General features: G+C 47.0%; 1 protein-coding gene across 1 annotated transcript in view; it reads right to left on the bottom strand.

The window, feature by feature from the left end:
• Nucleotides 1–21,980, bottom strand: part of TOPBP1 (DNA topoisomerase II binding protein 1) — a 238,014-nt gene that overhangs the window by 90,073 nt on the left and 125,961 nt on the right. The window contains exon 15 of the mRNA XM_063922375.1: nt 575–748. Coding sequence (XP_063778445.1) covers nt 575–748 — 174 coding nt within the window. The remainder of the gene's footprint in view (nt 1–574; nt 749–21,980) is intronic.

Below are 21,980 nucleotides of genomic sequence, written 5' to 3'. Positions count from 1 at the left end.
CTAATGGTGTCCAGTAGCCTAAGAAGCCCAAACTATCTCCAGTCAGGTAGGTTCGCTTCTTCTCCCCTTAGTCCCTCGCTGCAGTGAGTCTGTTGCCAGCAGATCTCACTGTAAAATAAAAAACCTAAAATATACTTTCTTTCTAGGAGCTCAGGAGAGCCCCTAGTGTGCATCCAGCTCAGCCGGGCACAAGATTCTAACTGAAGTCTGGAGGAGGGTCATAGTGGGAGGAGCCAGTGCACACCAGTTAGTCTAAAGCTTTCTTTTAGTTGTGCCCAGTCTCCTGCGGAGCCGCTATTCCCCATGGTCCTTACGGAGTCCCAGCATCCACTTAGGACGTCAGAGAAAATAGCAAATATCTTTGCTATAATAAATCATGCTGGCTGATTACATGGGATTTAATACCAATGGTGTTCTGCAACACATTAGCATTTAAAAGCCAACACACCCCAGTTCAAATTGCTCAGTTGAATTGAGAAAAATAAACCCTATTGAAACCTATATGGAACAAAACCATTATTCCGCTTTAAACTGAACAATGCATTTAAAGTGCTTCAGAAAACATTTATTTTACCTGTTTTTGCTCTGTTGCCTTTAATTGAGGGCTAGCAGTAATAGCAGCAGTTTGACGGTTACTATTTGCAAGAGCCAACTGTAAATTTCTGCCAATGACCTCTGACAAGGGGGTGCTTTGTGTCCAGTTCTTCTGGTTGGGACCCAAAGGTGTGTCCAATGCAGCAAGGGCATCCTGTATTGATATAAGCGCAGCGTTCAACTTAAAATTCAATGTAGTGATCCTGAATCTTTGATAATTGTATTAAATACAGAACTTCAGTAAAAGTGATTTTGGCTTGTGTTTTAATAGAAGGTCTATAAATAGTAACCTAATCTAAACTGGTATTGGGAATCAAAATCATTTTACGAGTAGAACTCCTGTCTAATTTGTTTAATAACAGCATTCTGGAGGGAAACTGGCACCACTGGGTGGTGAGAACCAGACATAAGTCATGCCCTAAGATTCAAACAGAGGTAAATAAATCGGGATATTACTCACGGATTTATAATCCGGCGCTATAATTAATAAATATCAATATATCAATGTATAATAGAGATTAATAGCAGCTGAGAGAAAAAAGCAGCTTGCTAAGCTGCAACAGATTTAGAGTATAGAAAGGAAGGATTACTCTGCGCTTTAAATCACTTTAAATGTTATCTTATAAATTATCACTGTGCAGTTCACCATCGAGAGTAATTGACTCAGTGAGACTTGAATATAGACAGACAATTTATCAGAAAAATTATATAACATACAAAAAACATAAAATGTAATAATTTAATTAATCACTGTATACCAAAAGCTGTTGGTTAGCAGACATAATTTAAAAATAAGATTTTAAACTTACCGGTAAATCTTTCTCTCGTAGTCCATAGAGGATGCTGGGGAGTCTGTAAGGACCATGGGGATAGACTGGTTCCGCAGGAGACATGGGCACTTTAAGAAAGTCTTTAGACCTGGGTGTGCACTGGCTCCTCCCTCTATGCCCCTCCTCCAGACCTCAGTTAGAGAAAATGTGCACAGAGGAGACGGACAGTACGAGGATAGGATTTTGTTAATCCAAGGGCAAGATTCATACCAGCCACACCAATCACACCGTATAACTTGTGATATACTATCCAGTTAACAGTATGAAACAACATAGCATCAGTTCAGGACCGATGCAACTATAACATAACCCTTATTGAAGCAATAACTATATACAAGTATTGCAGAAGTAGTCTGCACTTGGGACGGGCGCCCAGCATCCTCTACGGACTACGAGAAAAAGATTTACCGGTAGGTATAAAATCTTATTTTCTCTAACGTCCTAGAGGATGCTGGGGACTCCGTAAGGACCATGGGGATTATACCAAAGCTCCCAAACGGGCGGGAGAGTGCGGATGACTCTGCAGCACCGATTTAGCAAACATGAGGTCCTCCTCAGCCAGGGTATCAAACTTATAGAATTTTGCAAAGATGTTTGAACCCGACCAAGTAGCAGCTCGGCACAACTGTAATGCCGAGACCCCTCGGGCAGCCGCCCAAAAAGTACCCACCTTCCTAGTGGAATGGGTCCTAACCGATTTAGGCAACGGCAATCCAGCCGTAGAATGAGCCTGCTGAATGGTGTTACAAATCCAGCGGGCAATAGTCTGCTTTGAAGCAGGAGCGCCAAGCTTGTTGGCAGCATACAGGTCAAACAGTGATTCTGTTTTTCTGACTCTAGCCATTCTGGCTACGTAAATTTTCAAAGCCCTGACCACATCCAGGGACTTGGAGTCCTCCAAGTCACACGTAGCCACAGGCACCACAATAGGCTGGTTCATATGGAAAACCAGATAGGGGCTTTTATGAGACAAAGCCGCCAATTCCGACACTTGCCTAGCCGAAGCCAAGGCTAATAACATGACCACCTTCCAAGTGAGATATTTTAACTCTACCGTTTTAGGTGGTTCAAACCAGTGTGACTTAAGGAAACTTAACACCACGTTAAGGTCCCAGGGCTCCACCAGAGGTACAAAAGGAGGCTGAAAATGCAGCACTCCCTTTACAAAAGTCTGAACTTCTGGGAGAGAAGCCAATTCTTTTTGAAAGAAAATGGATAGGGCCGAAATCTGAACCTTAATGGAGCCTAAGTTTTAGGCCCAAATTCACTCCAGTTTGTAGGAAGTGAAGGAAACGGCCCAGATGGAATTCTTCCGTAGGAGCATTCCTGGCCTCACACCAAGAAACATATTTTCGCCATATACAGTGATAATGTTTAGATGTCACGTCCTTCCTAGCCTTTATCAGCGTAGGAATGACCTCATTGGGAATGCCTTTTTCCGCTAGGATCCGGCGTTCAACCGCCATGCCGTCAAACGCAGCCGCGGTAAGTCTTGGAACAGACATGGGCCCTGTTGCAACAGGTCCTGCCTTAAAGGAAGAGGCCACGGATTTTCTGTAAGCATTTCCTGCAGATCCGGATACCAGATCCTTCGTGGCCAATCTGGAACAATGAGGATTGTTCTCACTCCTCCTTTTTCTTATTATTCTCAACCCTTGGGTATGAGAGGAAGAAGAGTAAATACATAGACTGACTGGAACACCCACGGTGTCACTAGGGCGTCTACCGCTACTGCCTGAGGGTCTCTTGACCAGGTGCAATAACTCTGCAGCTTTTTTTGAGGCGGGACGCCATCATGTCTATCTGTGGCAGTCCCCACCGAACTGCAATCTGTGCGAAGACTTCCTGATGAAGTCTCCACTCTCCAGGACGAATGTCTGGTGAGGAAGTCTGCTTCCCAGTTGTTCACTTCCGGAATAAACACTGTTGACAGTGCTCTTACATGATTCTCCGCCCAGCGAAGAATTCTGGTGGCTTCCGCCATCGCCACTCTGCTCCTTGTGCCGCCTTGGCGGTTTACATGAGCTACTGCGGTGACGTTGTCTGACTGGATCAGAACTGGTTGGTCGCGAAGAAAGGTCTCCGCTTGACGTAGGGCGTTGTATATGGCCCTTAGTTCCAATATGTTGATGTGAAGACAAGTCTGTTGACTTGACCAAAGACCTTGGAAATGTCTTCCCTGTGTGACTGCTCCCCAGCCTCGGAGGCTCGCGTCCGTGGTCACCAGGATCCAGTCCTGAATGCCGAATTTGCGGCCCTCTAGAAGGTGAACACTCTGCAGCCACCACAGGAGAGATACCCTGGCCCTGGGGGATAGGGTGATCAACTGATGAATTTGTAGATGTGACCCGAACCACTTGTCCAGTAGGTCCCATTTGAAGTCCTAGCATGGAACCTGCCTAAGGGAATGTTTTTCCCAGGACTCGAGTGCAGTGATGCACTGACTCCTGTCTTGGTTTCAATAGGTCCCTGACTAGAGTCATGAGTTCCTGGGCCTTCTCTATCTGAAGGTAAACCCATTTCTGGTCTGTATCCAGAATCATACCCAAGAAGGGCAGACGAGTTATAGGAACCAACTGAGACCTCGGGAAATTTAGAATCCAGCCGTGTTGCTGTGACACCTTCAGCGAAAGTGACATGCTGTTGAACAACTGCTCTTTTGATCTCGCCCTTATCAGGAGATCGTCCAAGTAAGGGATAACTGTGACTCCTTGCTTGCGTAGGAGCACCATTATTTCCGCCAATTACCCTGAAATTGGTAATGACAATCCTGTACCGCAATTGTCAGGTATGCCTGATGGGGTGGATAAATGGGAACATGAAGGTATGCAGCCTTTATGTCTAGATACACCATCAAATCCCCCCCTTCCAGGCTGGCGATGATCGCTCTGGGCGATTCCACTTTAAATTTGAACCTTTTCCCATATAGGTTCAGAGATTTTAATTTTAAAATAGGTCTGACCGAACCGTACGGTTTCGGGACTACAGCCAAGGTTAAGTCATATCGCCTTCCTTGTTGCAGGAGGGAAACCTTGAGCACCACCTGTTGGAGATACAATGTGTGAATTGTATTTAATATTATGTCCCTTTCTGGGGGAGAAGCCGGTAGGTCCGATAAGGAAAAACCGGCGAGGAGGCACCTTTCGAATTCCAGCTTGTAACCCTGAGAAACAATTTTTATTGCCCCGGGATCCACCTGTGAGTGAACTCAGATGTGGCTGAAGAGTCGAAGACGTGCTCCCACTGGGACGGACTCCCTTAACGGAGCTCCAGCTTCATGCGGTGGATGTAGTAGAGGCCAGGAGGACTTCTGTTCCTGGGAACTAGCTGTGCCCTGCGCCCTTACCTCTGGTAAGAAAGGACGCTCCTCGTACTTTCTTGTTATTCTGCGACCGATAGGACTGCATTTGATAATGTCGTGCTTTCTTAGGCTGTGAGGGAATATAAGGCAAAAGATCAGAATTACCAGCTATAGCTGTGGAGACCAGGTCCGAGAGCCCTTCTCCACACAATTCCTCAGCCTTGTAAGGTAAACCTTCCATATGCCTCTTTTAGTCGGCATCACATGTCCATTGCATGTTCCCCATGACACGTCTAGCAGGAATCGACATAGCGTTGACTCTAGCACCCAGTAGACTAATGTCTCTCTGGGCATGTTTTATATATATATATATATATATATATATATATATATATATATATATATATATATATATACATATACACACACACACATACATATACTAGGGTCAATAACATGGTATCCTTATCTAGGGTTTCAATCTCCGCTGATAAGGTATCTGTCCACGCTGCTACAGCGCTATAAACCCATGCCGACTCAATCGCCAGTCTGAGTAGTGTACCAGAATGTGTGTAAATGGACTTCAAAGTACTTTTACTGCATGCTATCTGCAGGATCCCTGAGGATAGCTGTTAAGTCAGCGCTACCTTTTGGGTAAACGTGACAAAGCTTTGTCCACCCTAGGGGAAGATTCCCATCGTATCCTGGCCCTAGTAGGGAAAGGATACTCCCTGAGAATTCTTTGTGGGAATCTGCAGTCTCTTGTCTGGAGATTCCCGCTCTTTTTCTTCATGAGAGGAGGGAAATTTACCTCAGCTTTCTTCCCCTTAAACATGCGTACCCTCGTGTCAGGGACAGATGAGTCATCAGTGATATGCAAAACATCTTTTATTACAATAATCATATATTGAATACTTTTCTGCCAGTTTTGGCTGTAACTTTGCATTATCGTAGTCGACACTAGAGTCAGACTCCGTGTCGATATCAGTGTCTTATTTTGGATAGTGAGCGTTGTGAGACTCTGAAGGTCCCTGCGACATAGGGACAGACGTGTAGATTCACTGTCTGTTCTCTAATCTTTTGTGCAATAAATTTACCTTAGCACTTAATTTCACATATCCAATCAGGTGTCGGCATTGTCGACGGAGACACCACTCACACACACATTTGCTCCATCTCCTCCTTAGGAGAGCCTTTTACCTCAGACATGTCGACACACACGTACCGACACACCACACACTCAGGGAATGCTCATCTGAAGATAATTCCCCCACAAGGCCATTTGGAGAGACAGAGAGAGAGTATGCCAGCACACACCCCAGCGCTATATGACCCAGGAAAAAACACAGCAATTTAATGTTTACCCAGTAGCGCTGTCATTATCTGCGTCGAATTATGTGCCCCCCCTCTTCTTTAAAACCCTCTCTTCTACCGTGGTATAAGCAGGGGAGAGTCCAGGGAGCTTCCTCTCAGCGGTGCTGTGGAGAAAAACATGGCGCTGGTGAGTGCTGAGGGAGAAGCCCTGTCCCGCTAAAGTGTAAAATTGGCGGGGGCTCCTGCATATATACAGTGTCCAGCTGTATATATGCTCCTTTTGCCAAATAAGAGGTTTATATTGCTGCCCAGGGCGCGCCCGCCACCCCCCCCACCCTCTCCCACCCTTACAGTGACCGGAGTATGTGAGGTGTGTGGGAGCAATGGCACACAGCTGCAGTGCTGTGCGTTACCTCAATGAAGATCATGAAGTCTTCTGCCGCCTTTGAAGTCTTCTTTTCTTCTCATACTCACCCGGCTTCTATTCTTCCGGCTCTGCGAGGGGGACGGCGGCGTGGCTCTGGGACGGACGGCTAGGGTGAGATCCTGCGTACCAATCCCTCTGGAGCTAATGGTGTCCAGTAGCCTAAGAAGCAGGACCTGCACTCAGAGAGTAGGGCTGCTTCTCTCCCCTCTGTCCCTCGATGCAGGGAGTCTGTTGCCAGCAGAGCTCCCTGAAAATAAAAAACCTAACAAAATACTTTCTATCAGCAAACTCAGGAGAGCTCACTGAAAAGCACCCAGCTCCTCTGGGCACAGTATCAAACTGAGGTCAGGAGGAGGGGCATAGAGGGTGGAGCCAGTGCACACCCAGGTCTAAAGACTTTCTTCAAGTGCCCTTATCTCCTGCGGAGCCAGTCTATCCCCATGGTCCTTACGGAGTCCCCAGCATCCTCTAGGACGTTAGAGAAATATATGCAATAATTAATTTTAGCTCTCTCAGATGATAAATTAATACTCATCAGAAACACTGGCGTCCCAGTGTGTAATGAAATAAATGTCCCGCAATAAATGTCATGTATTAATAATAAGGTGGTGCAGTCTGTAATAGTTACCCACGTGCTGGTTCTTGTGGAAAATGCAAACAGGGTCCTTTCAGATGGTAAGTTTGCAAGTAGAGTAAGTAATATATTGTCGTGTGGCTGCTGCAATTCAATATCGGCCGCTCCGTTTAGGGGACACTGCACGTCTCCAAAGTAGTAACAGACGCTGGCCGCTGATGTTAGGAAAAACGTCCATATATCCCTTAGAGATTGTCGGGTGATTGGACTTTGCTGGGGGGCTCTAGCATGAAGCACCCGGTAATGGACAAAGATGTCACACGGCAAAGTGCTGGAATTTGTAGAGCTCCGTGAGCTGTGTGAACTTGCAGGTAACGGCACCTGGAGAGCTATATGGCAGAGTGTGGGCGTCAACGCGTTTAGTCTCCTAGCAACCGGAGACTTCCTCAAGACGAGTCTTAACCGCAAGTTCACACAGCTCACATCAGCGGCCAGCGTCTATCACTTCTTTGGAGACGTGCAGTGTCCCCTAAACGGAGCGGCCGATATTGAATTGCAGCAGCCACACGACAATATATTACTTACTCCACGTGCAAACTTACCTTTCCACAGGAACCAGCACGTGGGTAACTATTACAGACTGCACCACCTTATTATTAATACATCAATTGAGTTTGCGGACATTTATTGCGGGACATTTATTTCATTACACACTGGGACGCCAGTGTTTCTGATTAGTATTAATTTATCATCTGAGAGAGCTAAAATTAATTATTGCATATATTTTAAATTATGTCTGCTAACCAACAGCTTTTGGTATACAGTGATTAATTAAATTATTAAATGTTATGTTTTTTGTATGTTATATAATTTTTTTCTGATAAACTATCTATATTCAAGTCTCACTGAGTCAATTACTCTCGATGGTGAACTGCACAGTGATAATTAATAAGATAACATTTAAAGTGATTTAAAGCGCAGAGTAATCCTTCCTTTCTATGCCCTAAGATTCAACAGGCATAAAAGGTCTGTCTGCAAAATGCACATGAAACAAAATATATCAATGTCAATAGTAATTTATGATGAAGAACCACCCCCCACCCCCAAAATTTTTCTTATTTTGTTATTTTTTGGGCACGAAAGCAAAAAGAAAATTTTGGTATGTACCGATAAATCCATTTCTCTGAATCCTCTAGGGGACACTGGAGCGTTCTTAGACATTAGGGGTGTGAAGCTTGCAACCGGAGGTGTGGCACAATCTAAAATTAGCATTGTCTGCACAGCCAGCTCCTCCCCCTTCACATTCCTCCTCCCCAGTTTGGAAAATTTCACTGATAGAATAGGACATGACACTATAGCACATGGCGAGGAACCGAACCGTACAACATATCAAACAGCATCCAAGAAACTCTTAACTGAAAAACCAACGCTGTTTGTACAAACTTTGTGAACAGAAAGTTTGAACGCAGCAGGTTGACAGCACCGAGGCGGGCGTCTAGTGTCCCCAAAAGGATTCAGAGAAATGGATTTATCGGTAAGTACCAAAATCCTCTAGGGGACACTGGAGCGTTCTTAGACATTAGGGGACGTCCCAAAGTTATCCCCCAGGGAGGGAGTGCTGTCGGTGGCCTGCAAAACTAAACGTCCGAACTTAAGAGTCCCCGGACTTGTAAAATTCCGCGAACTCGTGAGCTGAGGACCACGTTGCCGCTCTGCCAAGTTGAGTAGTGGAAACACCACTGGTAGCCGCCCATGAGGCACCCACAGATCGGGTGGTATGAGCACCCGTCTGAACCGGAACCTGTTTACCACAGGAAGTATAAGCTTGCCGGATGGCAAGTCTAATCCATCTAGACAAAGACTGCTTAGATGCTGGCCAACCCTTCTTTGGCCCATCATAAAAACAAACAAAAGGTCCGACTTTCTGAAGGACGGCGTAACTTGTACGCATACCTGTAAAGCTCAGACAACCTTAGGAAGGAAATCTGCTTTTGTACGGAGTTCTGCCCTATCCTCCTGAAAACTTAAAAAGGGACTCTTACACGATAAGGCTCCCAACCCAGAAACCCGCCTGGCCGGAGCCAAGGCAAGCATTAATGTGACCGTACAAGAGAGATATTTCAGGTCTGTTCGTGCTAACGGCTCAAAAGTTGGATCACAAAAATTCCAACACCAAACTTAAGTCCCAAGGCGCAGTGGGAGGACGAAAAGGGGGTTGGATCCTCAGAACCCCTTATAAAAAGGTTTGAACCTCTGGCAAGGATGCTAACCGCTGTTGAAATAGGATGGACAGAACCGAAACTTGACCCCTCAGAGAGCCCAGCCTCAGTCCTATCTCCAGACCGGCCTAAAGGAAAATTAGAAGTCTGGATAAGTGGAAGTTCGTCGAATTCCACCCACGTTCTTGACACCAGTCCAAGTACCTCTTCCAAATACTGTAGTAGTGTATGGCTGTGACCGGCTTCCTAGCGGCAGTCATCGTAGGAATGGCCGTTCTTGGTATCCCTGTTTCTTAAGATCCGGGTTTCAATAGCCACGCCGTTAAACGCAGCCTGTTCAGGTCTGGGTGTTGGAACGGTCCCTGAGATAGCAGGTCCTCTCTCTGAGGTAACTGTCAAGGATTTTCCGCTAGCAACCCTCGCAGGTCTGAGCACCAACTCCTGCGGGGCCAATCTGGTGCGATTAGAATCGCCCACACTCGTTCTCGTTTCAACCCTTTTCAGAACTCTGGGTATGAGTTGGAAAGGTGGAAAAATGTAAACCATCCTGTAACACCAAGGAAGTGTTAATGCGTCCACTCCTGCTGCTGCTGGATCTCTTGCCCTGGACACGTATCTGGGCAGCTGATGGTATTGCCGAGACGCCATTAGGTCGACTTGAGGTAGACCCCATCTCCTCACCACCATATCGAAAATCCGTGGATGGAAGCACCACTCTCCCGGACGCATGTCCTGGTGACTGAGATAATCTGTTTCCCAGTTCTCCACACCTGGAATGAACACTGCCGAGAGGATGATGTTTCGCCTTTCTGCCCACAACAAGATCTTTGTGGTTTCCGTTAACGCCATCCCGCTCCTTGTTCCTCCTTAACGGTTTATGTATGCTGTCGTCGTGACATTGTCCGACTGCATCCTTTTGTGTTGACCCATGACTTGGTCTTCGGCTAAGAAAAGCGCATTGTAAACTGCTCTTAGTTCGAGAATGTTTATGGGTAGGCTGCTCTCCAGTAGCGTCCATCTGCTCTGAAACTGATGCTCCTCTAAGACGGTACCCCAACCTCTGAGACTGGCGTCTGTTGTCAGGATCCTCCAATCCCAAATGACGAATCTCTTGCCTGCTGCAAGATTCCCGTGCAACGACCACCAAAGTACTGGCTTCTACATCGAAGAATCTGACTTCCACCGCGCATTCGCACCGTATGCGCGGTGGAAGTCAGATTCTTCGATGCAGAAGCCAGTGTGACCCTGCTCCCTGAGCAATGAGGTTCATCTGTAATGGTCGGGAATGAAGTCTGACTTACTGGAAAGCTTCAAAAGAATCCACACAAAGGTGTAGAGAAACCGTTTGTGACCGCAGTACCTGAGCCACTAATCTCTGTAGGTCCTGGACCTTGTTCTCTGGTAGGAATACTCTCAATTGTACAGTGTCCAAGAGGAGACCGAGGAACTGAATCCGTTGAGTTGGCATGAGGTTGGATCTGGAAATTCACAATCCACCCATGTTGAATGAGAAATGGATGAGATGTCTAAACATCCTTGATCAACTGTTCTCGAGAGGATGCCTTGATTAGCATGTCGTCTAGATAAGGTCTAATCGTGACCCTCAACAGTCTCAATTCTGCAACCATGATTGCCATGATCTTCGGTAAAGATTCTTGGGGCCGATGATAGACCCAACGGCAAGGTCCTGAACTGGTAGTGATCCATCAGCAGTGCGAACCTTAAGTAAGCCTGGTGAGGGGCCTAGATTGGGATATGCAGATTTGCATGGTCTAAGCCTGCAATGACCGACTGGATTGATTCCATCTTGAATTTGTAGACCCTTAGAAACCGGTTTAAAACTTTTAAATGGAGTATCGGCCTGACCGTCCCGTCTGGCTTTGGCACGACAAAAAGATTGGAATAGAAAGCCGTTCCTCTCAGAGGCGGGAACCGGAATAATGACCTCTGACCGTAGCAATTTTTCAATTGCTGGTAGTAGCGCTTTTGCTTTCTGAGGGCACCGAGGCAATCCCCTTGTAAAAAACTGACTGACTGTGAGGCCTCTGTGGAAAATCCAGTTTGTACCCTAGGGAGATTAGGTCGTTTATCCCAAGTTCCGGTGAGGTGTAGGCACAGATATCACGAAAACCTTCCAGACTTTCGCCCACCAAGGGGGATCCCAGGTAAGCCGGGCGACTGTCCTGCCACGGTCTTGTCAGCAGGTTTATCCCGCTTTCTGGCTGCTGCCTGTGAGCGGCCTCTACCTCTGCCCCCACGTACTTGTGTACCAAAACCTCTTCCTCTGGCTCGCAAGGACTGCGATCTAAAGGAATTACACGCTGGTCCCAAATAACCTCTCCTAACCTGTGGAGCGGCTCTTGTATAAGGATTAGGCAGAAAAGTGGACGTCCCTGCTGTAGCTTGCGAAATCCACTTGTCCAACTCTGGACCGAAAAGCATCTCACCACCAAAGGGGATGGATTCTACCGCCCCTTGGTGTCAGAGTTTCCACGCCATTCTCTGTCCGTCTAGCCGATATGGCTGATGCAGAGATGCGCGATGCTATCCTGCGAATATCCTTAGAGGCTTGCACAAGTATGAAGCTGATTCTCGAATGTGTTCCGCCAGTTGGGTAATTTCTTCCAAGTAATTTTCCCCCTCAATAGCCTGTACTATACGTCCAGACCATGCTCCCATGGCCTTGTTAACCCAAGCGCAGACGACACCTGCTACAAAAATTGACTTTAAAGCTGTGTCAACCTCTTAAAGTCGTTACATTAGATAATGGTAAGATTGTCATCTTCGACAACCTTCCTAAGAAAACATCCACTACCGGTGGAGTCTCCCACTTATCCATTACACTCTTAGGTAGGGGATAAGTTACTGGAAACCCTGTTTGGAAATTTAAAGCGTTTGTCAGGTTGTTTCCAAGCCTCCTCCATTTGAGATTGGAGGGATTTAGGAATGGGAAACGCTGCTGAACGCGGCTTTTGGGATTCGAACAATTCGAATCTTCTGGTTCCTTTACTTATTCTACTTTAAAGTTTAGGATCTCCGTCACCATTTCGATTAAAGAATCAAGACCCGAGATTGGCGTGTCCTCCTCTGGAAATCGGCGTCTAGGTTAGATTCATTAACTCACCTTTCTTAGTATCAATGAGAAGACCCTCTTCCTCCTCTGCTTCCGGTACAAGAGGAAGAAGCCTTTTAACCGCCTTGCACACCTTTGTTACTGCTTGTGCGAAAGGCGTTAACCTGATGAGAAATTCTTCCATCGTCTTTGAGAATCCCGCAGCCCTGATTGTTGCGTGTCTCATTGGAGATTCTCTCTGCAAGGTTATCCTTCCCTGACCTAGACGGAGCACTGCTCCCAGGTGGAGCGTCCTTGTCTAAGCAGGAATCGCACACCCCGGAGCTACCATCCGCGTGCTCTTCCCGTTACATGCAAACATAATGGGTCTTGGAGGTCTTGGTTGGTATTTTAGACATGTTGACTAAAACCCTTTACCAGACTGTGTCGCAGCGCTTTCACCCTTTAAACTAGGAAGAGAAAGACTGTGATAGATGACGGAAACAAAAGGTATTGAGTTGCCTGGCTGGAATTCTCTCTATATTGTAGAAAAGGGAAAAAAAAAAAATTCTTTTTTTTAATGTCTTTTGTCTTTACACCAGCCGACTTGCAACCGCCACACACCCAACTGTAAGTCAGCTACAGTGTTAGAGTTGGCTTCACTTGCTTCTTTGTATTTTCTGTAGGCTCTTTGTAATAGAGTACCTTTGAAAATAAATCATAATCAGATTATATTTCAGGAGATCCTCATTATAACATTTCACCAGCAGAGGGCGCTGTTTTACTATTAATCTATAACAGGGGAGAGGTTCACTCCATGGGGGTAATTCCAAGTTGATCGCAGCAGGAAATTTTTTTAGCAGTTGGCCAAAACCATGTGCACTGCAGGAGAGGCAGATATAACATTTGCAGAAAGAGTTAGATTTGGGTGGGTTATAGTGGTATATGCAATTCACGGCGAATCGCGGCAATTTTTCGCCGTTTTTTAATTCGACTAAATTCGCCAGGTGAATTCCGGAAGGTGGCTTCCGGAATTCACCATATTCAATGAAAAACGGATTCGCCAGAGTCGCGGGCGAAAATCGGCCGATTTGGCGGATTTTGCCGCGATTTTAAAAAACGGGAAAAAACGGGAAAAACCCGGAAAAAAAAATGGCGTGGGGTCCCCCCTCCAAAGCATAACCAGCCTCGGGCTCATCGAGCTGGTCCTGGTTCTAAAAATCCGGGGAAAAATTGGCCAGGGATCCCCCGTATTTTTAAAACCAGCACCGGGCTCTGCGCCTGGTGGTGCTGGTGCCAAAAATACGGGGGACAAAAAGAGTAGGGGTCCCCCGTATTTTTAACACCAGCATCGGGCTCCACTAGCTGGACAGATAATGCCACAGCCGGGGGTCACTTTTATGCCGTGCCCTGCGGCCGTGGCATTAAATATCCAACTAGTCACCCCTGGCCGGGGTACCCTGGGGGAGTGGGGACCCCTTCAATCAAGGGGTCCCCCCCCCCAGCCACCCAAGGGCCAGGGATGAAGCCCGAGGCTGTCCCCCCCCCATCCAATGGGCTGCGGATGGGGGGGCTGATAGCCTTTTGTGATAATAAAAAGATATTGTTTTTTCCAGTAGTACTACAAGTCCCAGCAAGCCTCCCCCGCAAGCTGGTACTTGGAGAACCACAAGTACCAGCATGCGGGAGAAAAACGGGCCCGCTGGTACCTGTAGTACTACTGGGAAAAAAATACCCCAAATAAAACAGGACACACACACTGTGACAGTAAAACTTTATTACACACTACCGACACACACATACTTACCTATGTTGACACGCCGACTGCCACGGTCTCCGACGATCCGAGGGTACCTGTGAAAAAATGATACTCACCTTCCAGCGTCCAGAGATAAATCCACGTCCAGAGAGATAAATCCACGTACTTGTAAAAAAAAAAAGAAAACGCAAATACCCGCTCCATACCGGACTAGAAAGGGGTCCAATGCTTTCACATCAGACCCCTTTCTCCCGAATGCCGGGACATCACGTGACTCCTGTCACTGAAGTCCCTTCAGCCAATCAGGAAGCGCTACTTCCGTGGCGCTCACCTGATTGGCTGTGCGCTGTCTGTACTGTGACAGCACATCGCAAAGCCGCTCCATTACTTTCAATGGTGGGAACTTTGCGGGTAGCGGTGGGGTCACCCGCCGGTCAGCCGCTGACCGGCGGGTGACCTTACCGCTAGCCGCTAAGTTCCCACCATTGAAAGTAATGGAGCGGCTTTGCGATGTGCTGTCACAGTACAGACAGCGCACAGCCAATCAGGTGAGCGCAACGAAGTTGCGCTTCCTGATTGGCTTAGAGACCTTTCTGTGACAGCTGTCACTGACAGGTCTCATTCGTGGAAAGGTGTCCCATGTGTCAGCATGGGACCCCTTTCAGTCCGGCATGGAGCGGGTGTTCGGTTTGTTTTTTTGCCAAGTACGTGGATTTATCTCTGGACCATGGCTGAGGTGAGTATATTGATCTTTTCTTTTCAGGTATCCGTGGATTCTACATGGAGAAGAGGACCGATGTCGGCGTGTGAACATAGGTAAGTATGTGTGTGTCGACGTATGAAATAAAGTTTTACTGTCGACGGTGTGTGTGTCCTGTTTTTGTTTGGGTATTTTTTTCCCAGTAGTACTACAGGTACCAGCGGGCCCGTTTTTCTCCCGCATGCTGGTACTTGTGGTTCTCCAAGTACCAGCTTGCGGGGGAGGCTTGCTGGGACTTGTAGTACTACTGGAAAAAACAATATCTTTTTATTATCACAAAAGGCTATCAGCCCCCCCATCCGCAGCCCATTGGATGGGGGGGGGACAGCCTCGGGCTTCACCCCTGGCCCTTGGGTGGCTGGGGGGGGGACCCCTTGATTGAAGGGGTCCCCACTCCCCCAGGGTACCCCGGCCAGGGGTGACTAGTTGGATATTTAATGCCACGGCCGCAGGGCACGGCATAAAAGTGACCCCCGGCTGTGGCATTATCTGTCCAGCTAGTGGAGCCCGATGCTGGTGTTAAAAATACGGGGGACCCCTACTCTTTTTGTCCCCCGTATTTTTGGCACCAGCACCAGGCGCAGAGCCCGGTGCTGGTTTTAAAAATACGGGGGATCCCCTGTCAATTTTTCCCCCGCATTTTTAGAACCAGGACCAGCTCGAAGAGCCCGAGGCTGGTTATGCTTTGGAGGGGGGACCCCACGCCATTTTTTTTAATGATTTCACCGTTCCAGCATAAAAAAAAAAAAAATAATAATAATATTTTAAAAAATATATAAATAATATTTGTGCCTCCAAAAAAAAAAAAAAAAAAAGTACCTAATCCCTTCTAATATAAATAGATCTGCTATTCCCCAAAAAAAAAACACTAAAAAAAAACATGTTTAAATTTTTTTTATTTGTTTTCACCCTCCAAAGTGTGGCGGATTGAAAATGACGAATTTGCTGTCTAAAAGCACTGCTGTCGAATTTCCAAACTTGAATTGAATATGCTTTGGTCGAATTGCAGCACTTGTATCATTGCAGAAAAGTCGAATTTGCAAAAATTCGAATTTCAAAAAGTCGAATTTTGAAAGTCCGTTTTTTGGTCGGAAAGCACTGAATTGCATAGGCGATTTTTTTTTTTTGGTCGAAAATGACCCGAAATTCGACAATTTCGAGAATTCGACCGCAATTGCATATACCCCATAGTGTTTCTGTGCAGGGTAAATACTAGCTGCTTTATTTTTACACTGCAAATTAGATTGCAGATTGAACACACCACACCCAAATCTAACTCTCTCTGCACATGTTAAATCTGCCTGCCCTGCAGTGCACATGGTTTTGCCAAACTGCTAAAAAATTTCCTGCTGCGATCAACTTGGAATTACCCCCCATGCTCCTCAGTTTTTCTGGCACCTGCATGTAAATTTTAAGATGGCCGCCAATTAAAAATTCTGGACAATTCATTTAGGAGGGGGATCTTCCACTGGTGAGCCCCCCTGTCCACACTCTTGTATTTACATGACTGCTGAAGGGAGCCTTACTTGCCGTAGTGGCCGCCCTGTTTGAGCGCTATAGATCCCCGCCTTCCCGCGGCTGAGGGAATCTCCTCAGCCGCTTCTCACTGCAGCGTCTCTCCTCCCGCTCCCCGCCTCCGGCGGCTGAGTGTATCTGCTCAGCCGCGCGGTAATACGATCTCCCGCTGGCCGGCGCGCGCCGGGACCGCTCTCATCAGGTCCCGTAGCGGCGCCTCTTTCTGATTGCCTCTGGACTGACAGGGAAGACTGTGCGCTGAAGGGATCCTGGCCCGCTTCACACTGTGACCGCTGCCTGGCGCGCCGCTGTGGGGAACTGCTAGCAAAGTCTAATAAAGCCCCATAGGGAAAATAAATATATAAATAAATAAATGAATAAGAAAAAATCTAATGCTACTTCAACTCCTGCAGGGCCATTTTAAAACAACCAGTACTCACAGTTGGTGCCTTTATAGAGATGTAGACCCCTTTAGCTGGAATCATTGTCTCCAATCCTGAACTTTGTCCCCCTTTTATTAGGGGAACACAGCCTTTTTGTCTGGTAAAGCCTGCACCCCCTTTCATTTAGGTGGGATCGGGCATTTACCATCTTTTCTTTTAAAACCTGCACCCTCCCTTTAGTTAGGAGGGATTGGGCCAGTATAAATGAAAAAAATAAAATAAAAAATAATAATAAATTAATTAATCTGCATGGAGCAGGAGCTCCCTTCTGTGCTTGTACCTCCTAGGCACAATTTTCCAAACTGAGGGAGGAGGGATGTGAAGGGGGAGGAACCGGCTGTGCAGACAATGCTAATTTTAGATTGTGCCACACCTCCGGTTGCAAGCTTCACACCCCTAATGTCTAAGAACACTCCAGTGTCCCCTAGTGGATGAAAGAGAAATATTTATAACCATAATCCACAATAACGTCTGCAACAATTACATTGAAATATGAAATCTGCCCATAAGATAAAAACATTATTCTTATTTACGGACAATCAACTGTTAAAAGTCAGATAAATTGGATGAAGGCATTTCTTAAAGAAAAGGTTCATCGCACAATTCAGCTAAAAACAAATCGCAATTGGATGATTTGATGGTATGAGATCTGATTGTATGCGACTGCATTCTCATAAAGGTCACAAGTTATATCAACATTGGTAATGTCTAAGGTTATGATTTATAGATGCAGTTTATAAAATTTATATATTTAAATTATGTTTGCAACTGAACTTAATACAGACGTTTTTATGTAGTCAGTACACACACTGTGTACTATCTGGATAATAGGATTTTAATTACCTACCGGTAAATCCTTTTCTCGTAGTCCGTAGAGGATACTGGGGATCCATTTAGTACCATGGGGTATAGACGGGTCCACTAGGAGCCATGGGCACTTTAAGAATTTGATAGTGTGCGCTGGCTCCTCCCTCTATGCCCCTCCTACCAGACTCAGTCCAGGAAACTGTGCCCGAGGAGACGGACATACCTTGAGAGAAAGATTTAAATGACAGTGGTGAGATCCGAACCAGCACACACAAAACAAGAGGAAAGCCAAGCTAACCAAACTTGAAACAGGAACAGCAACGGCTGAACCAACATTATTTAACCAAGTAACAGTGCAGGAAGAACGAAGCACTGGGTCGGCGCCCAGTATCCTCTACGGACTACGAGAAAATAAGAATTTACTTACCGATAATTCTATTTCTCGGAGTCCGTAGTGGATGCTGGGGTTCCTGAAAGGACCATGGGGAATAGCGGCTCCGCAGGAGACAGGGCACAAAAAGTAAAGCTTTATGATCAGGTGGTGTGTACTGGCTCCTCCCCCTATGACCCTCCTCCAAGCCTCAGTTAGGATACTGTGCCCGGACGAGCGTACACAATAAGGAAGGATTTATGAATCCCGGGTAAGACTCATACCAGCCACACCAATCACACCGTACAACCTGTGATCTAAACCCAGTTAACAGTATGATAACAGAGGAGCCTCTGAAAGATGGCTCCCTACAACAATAAACCGATTTAGGTAACAATAACTATGTACAATTATTGCAGATAATCCGCACTTGGGATGGGCGCCCAGCATCCACTACGGACTCCGAGAAATAGAATTATCGGTAAGTAAATTCTTATTTTCTCTATCGTCCTAGTGGATGCTGGGGTTCCTGAAAGGACCATGGGGATTATACCAAAGCTCCCAAACGGGCGGGAGAGTGCGGATGACTCTGCAGCACCGAATGAGAGAACTCCAGGTCCTCCTTAGCCAGGGTATCAAATTTGTAGAATTTTACAAACGTGTTCTCCCCCGACCACGTAGCCGCTCGGCAGAGTTGTAATGCCGAGACCCCTCGGGCAGCCGCCCAAGAAGAACCCACCTTCCTTGTGGAGTGGGCATTTACCGATTTTGGCTGTGGCAGGCCTGCCACAGAATGTGCAAGCTGAATCGTACTACAAATCCAGCGCGCAATAGTCTGCTTAGACGCAGGAGCGCCCAACTTGTTGGGAGCATATAGTATAAACAGTGAGTCAGATTTCCTGACTCCAGCTGTCCTTGAAATGTATATTTTTAAAGCTCTGACAACGTCCAACAACTTGGAGTCCTCCAAGTCGCTTGTAGCCGCAGGCACTACAATAGGCTGGTTCAGATGAAATGCTGACACCACCTTAGGGAGAAAATGCGGACGAGTCCGCAGTTCTGCCCTGTCCGAATGGAAAATCAGATATGGGCTTTTGTAAGATAAAGCTGCCAGTTCTGACACTCTCCTGGCCGAAGCCAGGGCTAGTAGCATGGTCACTTTCCATATGAGATATTTCTTCTGGAAGAAAATCGACAGGGCCGAAATTTGAACCTTAATAGATCCCAATTTGAGACCCATAGACAATCCTGATTGCAGGAAATGTAGGAATCGACCCAGTTGAAATTCCTCCGTCGGAGCACTCCGATCCTCGCACCACGCAACATATTTTCGCCAAATGCGGTGATAATGTTGCGCGGTTACTTCCTTCCTTGCTTTAATCAAGGTAGGAATGACTTCTTCCGGAATGCCTTTTCCCTTTAGGATCCGGCGTTCAACCGCCATGCCGTCAAACGCAGCCGCGGTAAGTCTTGAAACAGACAGGGACCCTGCTGAAGCAGGTCCCTTCTCAGAGGTAGAGGCCACGGATCCTCCGTGATCATCTCTTGAAGTTCCGGGTACCAAGTCCTTCTTGGCCAATCCGGAGCCACTAGTATCGTTCTTACGCCTCTTTGCCGTATAATTCTCAATACTTTTGGTATGAGAGGCAGAGGAGGAAACACATACACCGACTGGTACACCCAAGGCGTTACCAGCGCGTCCACAGCTATTGCCTGCGGATCTCTTGACCTGGCGCAATACCTGTCCAGTTTTTTGTTGAGGCGAGACGCCATCATGTCCACCATTGGTCTTTCCCAACGGGTTACAAGCATGTGGAAAACTTCTGGATGAAGTCCCCACTCTCCCGGGTGAAGGTCGGGTCTGCTGAGGAAGTCTGCTTCCCAGTTGTCCACTCCCGGGATGAACACTGCTGACAGTGCTATCACATGATTCTCCGCCCAGCGAAGAATCCTTGCAGCTTCTGCCATTGCATTCCTGCTTCTTGTGCCGCCCTGTCTGTTTACATGGGCGACTGCCGTGATGTTGTCCGACTGGATCAACACCGGTTTTCCTTGAAGCAGAGGTTCTGCCTGGCTTAGAGCATTGTAGATTGCTCTTAGTTCCAGAATGTTTATGTGAAGAGACGTTTCCAGGCTCGACCACACGCCCTGGAAGTTTCTTCCTTGTGTGACTGCTCCCCAGCCTCTCAGGCTGGCGTCCGTGGTCACCAGGATCCAATCCTGTATGCCGAATCTGCGGCCCTCCAATAGATGAGCACTCTGCAACCACCACAGAAGAGATACCCTTGTCCTTGGAGACAGGGTTATCCGCTGGTGCATCTGAAGATGCGACCCTGACCATTTGTCCAGCAGATCCCTCTGGAAAACTCTTGCGTGGAATCTGCCGAATGGAATTGCTTCGTAAGAAGCCACCATTTTTCCCAGGACTCTTGTGCATTGATGTACAGACACCTTTCCTGGTTTTAGGAGGTTCCTGACAAGTTCGGATAACTCCTTGGCTTTTTCCTCCGGGAGAAAAACCTTTTTCTGAACCGTGTCCAGAATCATCCCTAAGAACAGCAGACGTGTTGTCGGAATTAACTGGGATTTTGGAATATTCAGAATCCACCCGTGCTGCTTTAGTACTTCTTGAGACAGTGCTAGTCCCATCTCTAGCTGTTCTCTGGACCTTGCCCTTATTAGGAGATCGTCCAAGTATGGGATAATTAATACGCCTTTTCTTCGAAGAAGAATCATCATCTCGGCCATTACCTTGGTAAAGACCCGAGGTGCCGTGGACAATCCAAACGGCAGCGTCTGAAACGGATAGTGACAGTTCTGTACGACGAACCTGAGGTACCCCTGGTGTGAGGGGTAAATTGGAACGTGGAGATACGCATCCTTGATGTCCAAGGATACCATAAAGTCCCCTTCTTCCAAGTTCGCTATCACCGCTCTGAGTGACTCCATCTTGAACTTGAACTTTTTTATGTACAGGTTCAAGGATTTCAGATTTAGAATAGGTCTTACCGAGCCATCCGGCTTCGGTACCACAAATAGAGTGGAATAATACCCCTTTCCTTGTTGTAAAAGGGGTACCTTGACTATCACCTGCTGAGAGTACAGCTTGTGAATGGCTTCCAAGACCGTCACCCTGTCGGAGGGGGACGTTGGTAAAGCAGACTTCAGGAAACGGCGAGGTGGAGACGTCTCTAGTTCCAACCTGTAACCCTGAGATATTATCTGCAGGATCCAGGGATCCACCTGCGAGTGAGCCCACTGCGCGCTGAAATTCTTGAGACGACCCCCCACCGCCCCCGAGTCCGCTTGAGAAGCCCCAGCGTCATGCTGAGGCTTTTGTAGAAGCGGGGGAGGGCTTCTGTTCCTGGGAAGGAGCTGCCTGTTGCAGTCTCTTCCCCTTTCCTCTGCCTCGTGGCAGATATGAATATCCCTTTGCTCTCTTGTTTTTAAAGGAACGAAAGGGCTGCGGCTGAAAAGTCGGTGTCTTTTTCTGTTGGGGAGTGACTTGAGGTAAAAAGGTGGATTTCCCGGCTGTAGCCGTGGCCACCAAATCCGATAGACCAACACCAAATAACTCCTCCCCTTTATACGGCAAAACTTCCATATGCCGTTTTGAGTCCGCATCACCTGACCACTGTCGCATCCATAAACTTCTTCTGGCCGAAATGGACATAGCACTTACCCGTGATGCCAGTGTGCAAATATCCCTCTGTGCATCACGCATATAAAGAAACGCATCCTTTATTTGCTCTAAAGACAGTAAAACATTGTCCCTATCCAGGGTATCAATATTTTCAATCAGGGACTCTGACCAAGCTACCCCAGCACTGCACATCCAGGCTGTCGCTATAGCTGGTCGTAGTATAACACCTGTATGTGTGTATATACTTTTTTGGATATTTTCCATCCTCCTATCTGCTGGATCTTTAAGTGCGGCCGTCTCAGGAGAGGGTAACGCCACTTGTTTTGATAAGCGTGTGAGCGCCTTGTCCACCCTAGGAGGTGTTTCCCAGCG

The sequence above is a fragment of the Pseudophryne corroboree genome, chromosome 5 (assembly GCF_028390025.1).
Source record: "Pseudophryne corroboree isolate aPseCor3 chromosome 5, aPseCor3.hap2, whole genome shotgun sequence".
NCBI classification, from domain to species: Eukaryota; Metazoa; Chordata; class Amphibia; order Anura; family Myobatrachidae; genus Pseudophryne; species Pseudophryne corroboree.
Note: the sequence above shows the minus strand (reverse complement) of the source record. Positions and strands in the feature narration are given on the sequence as shown.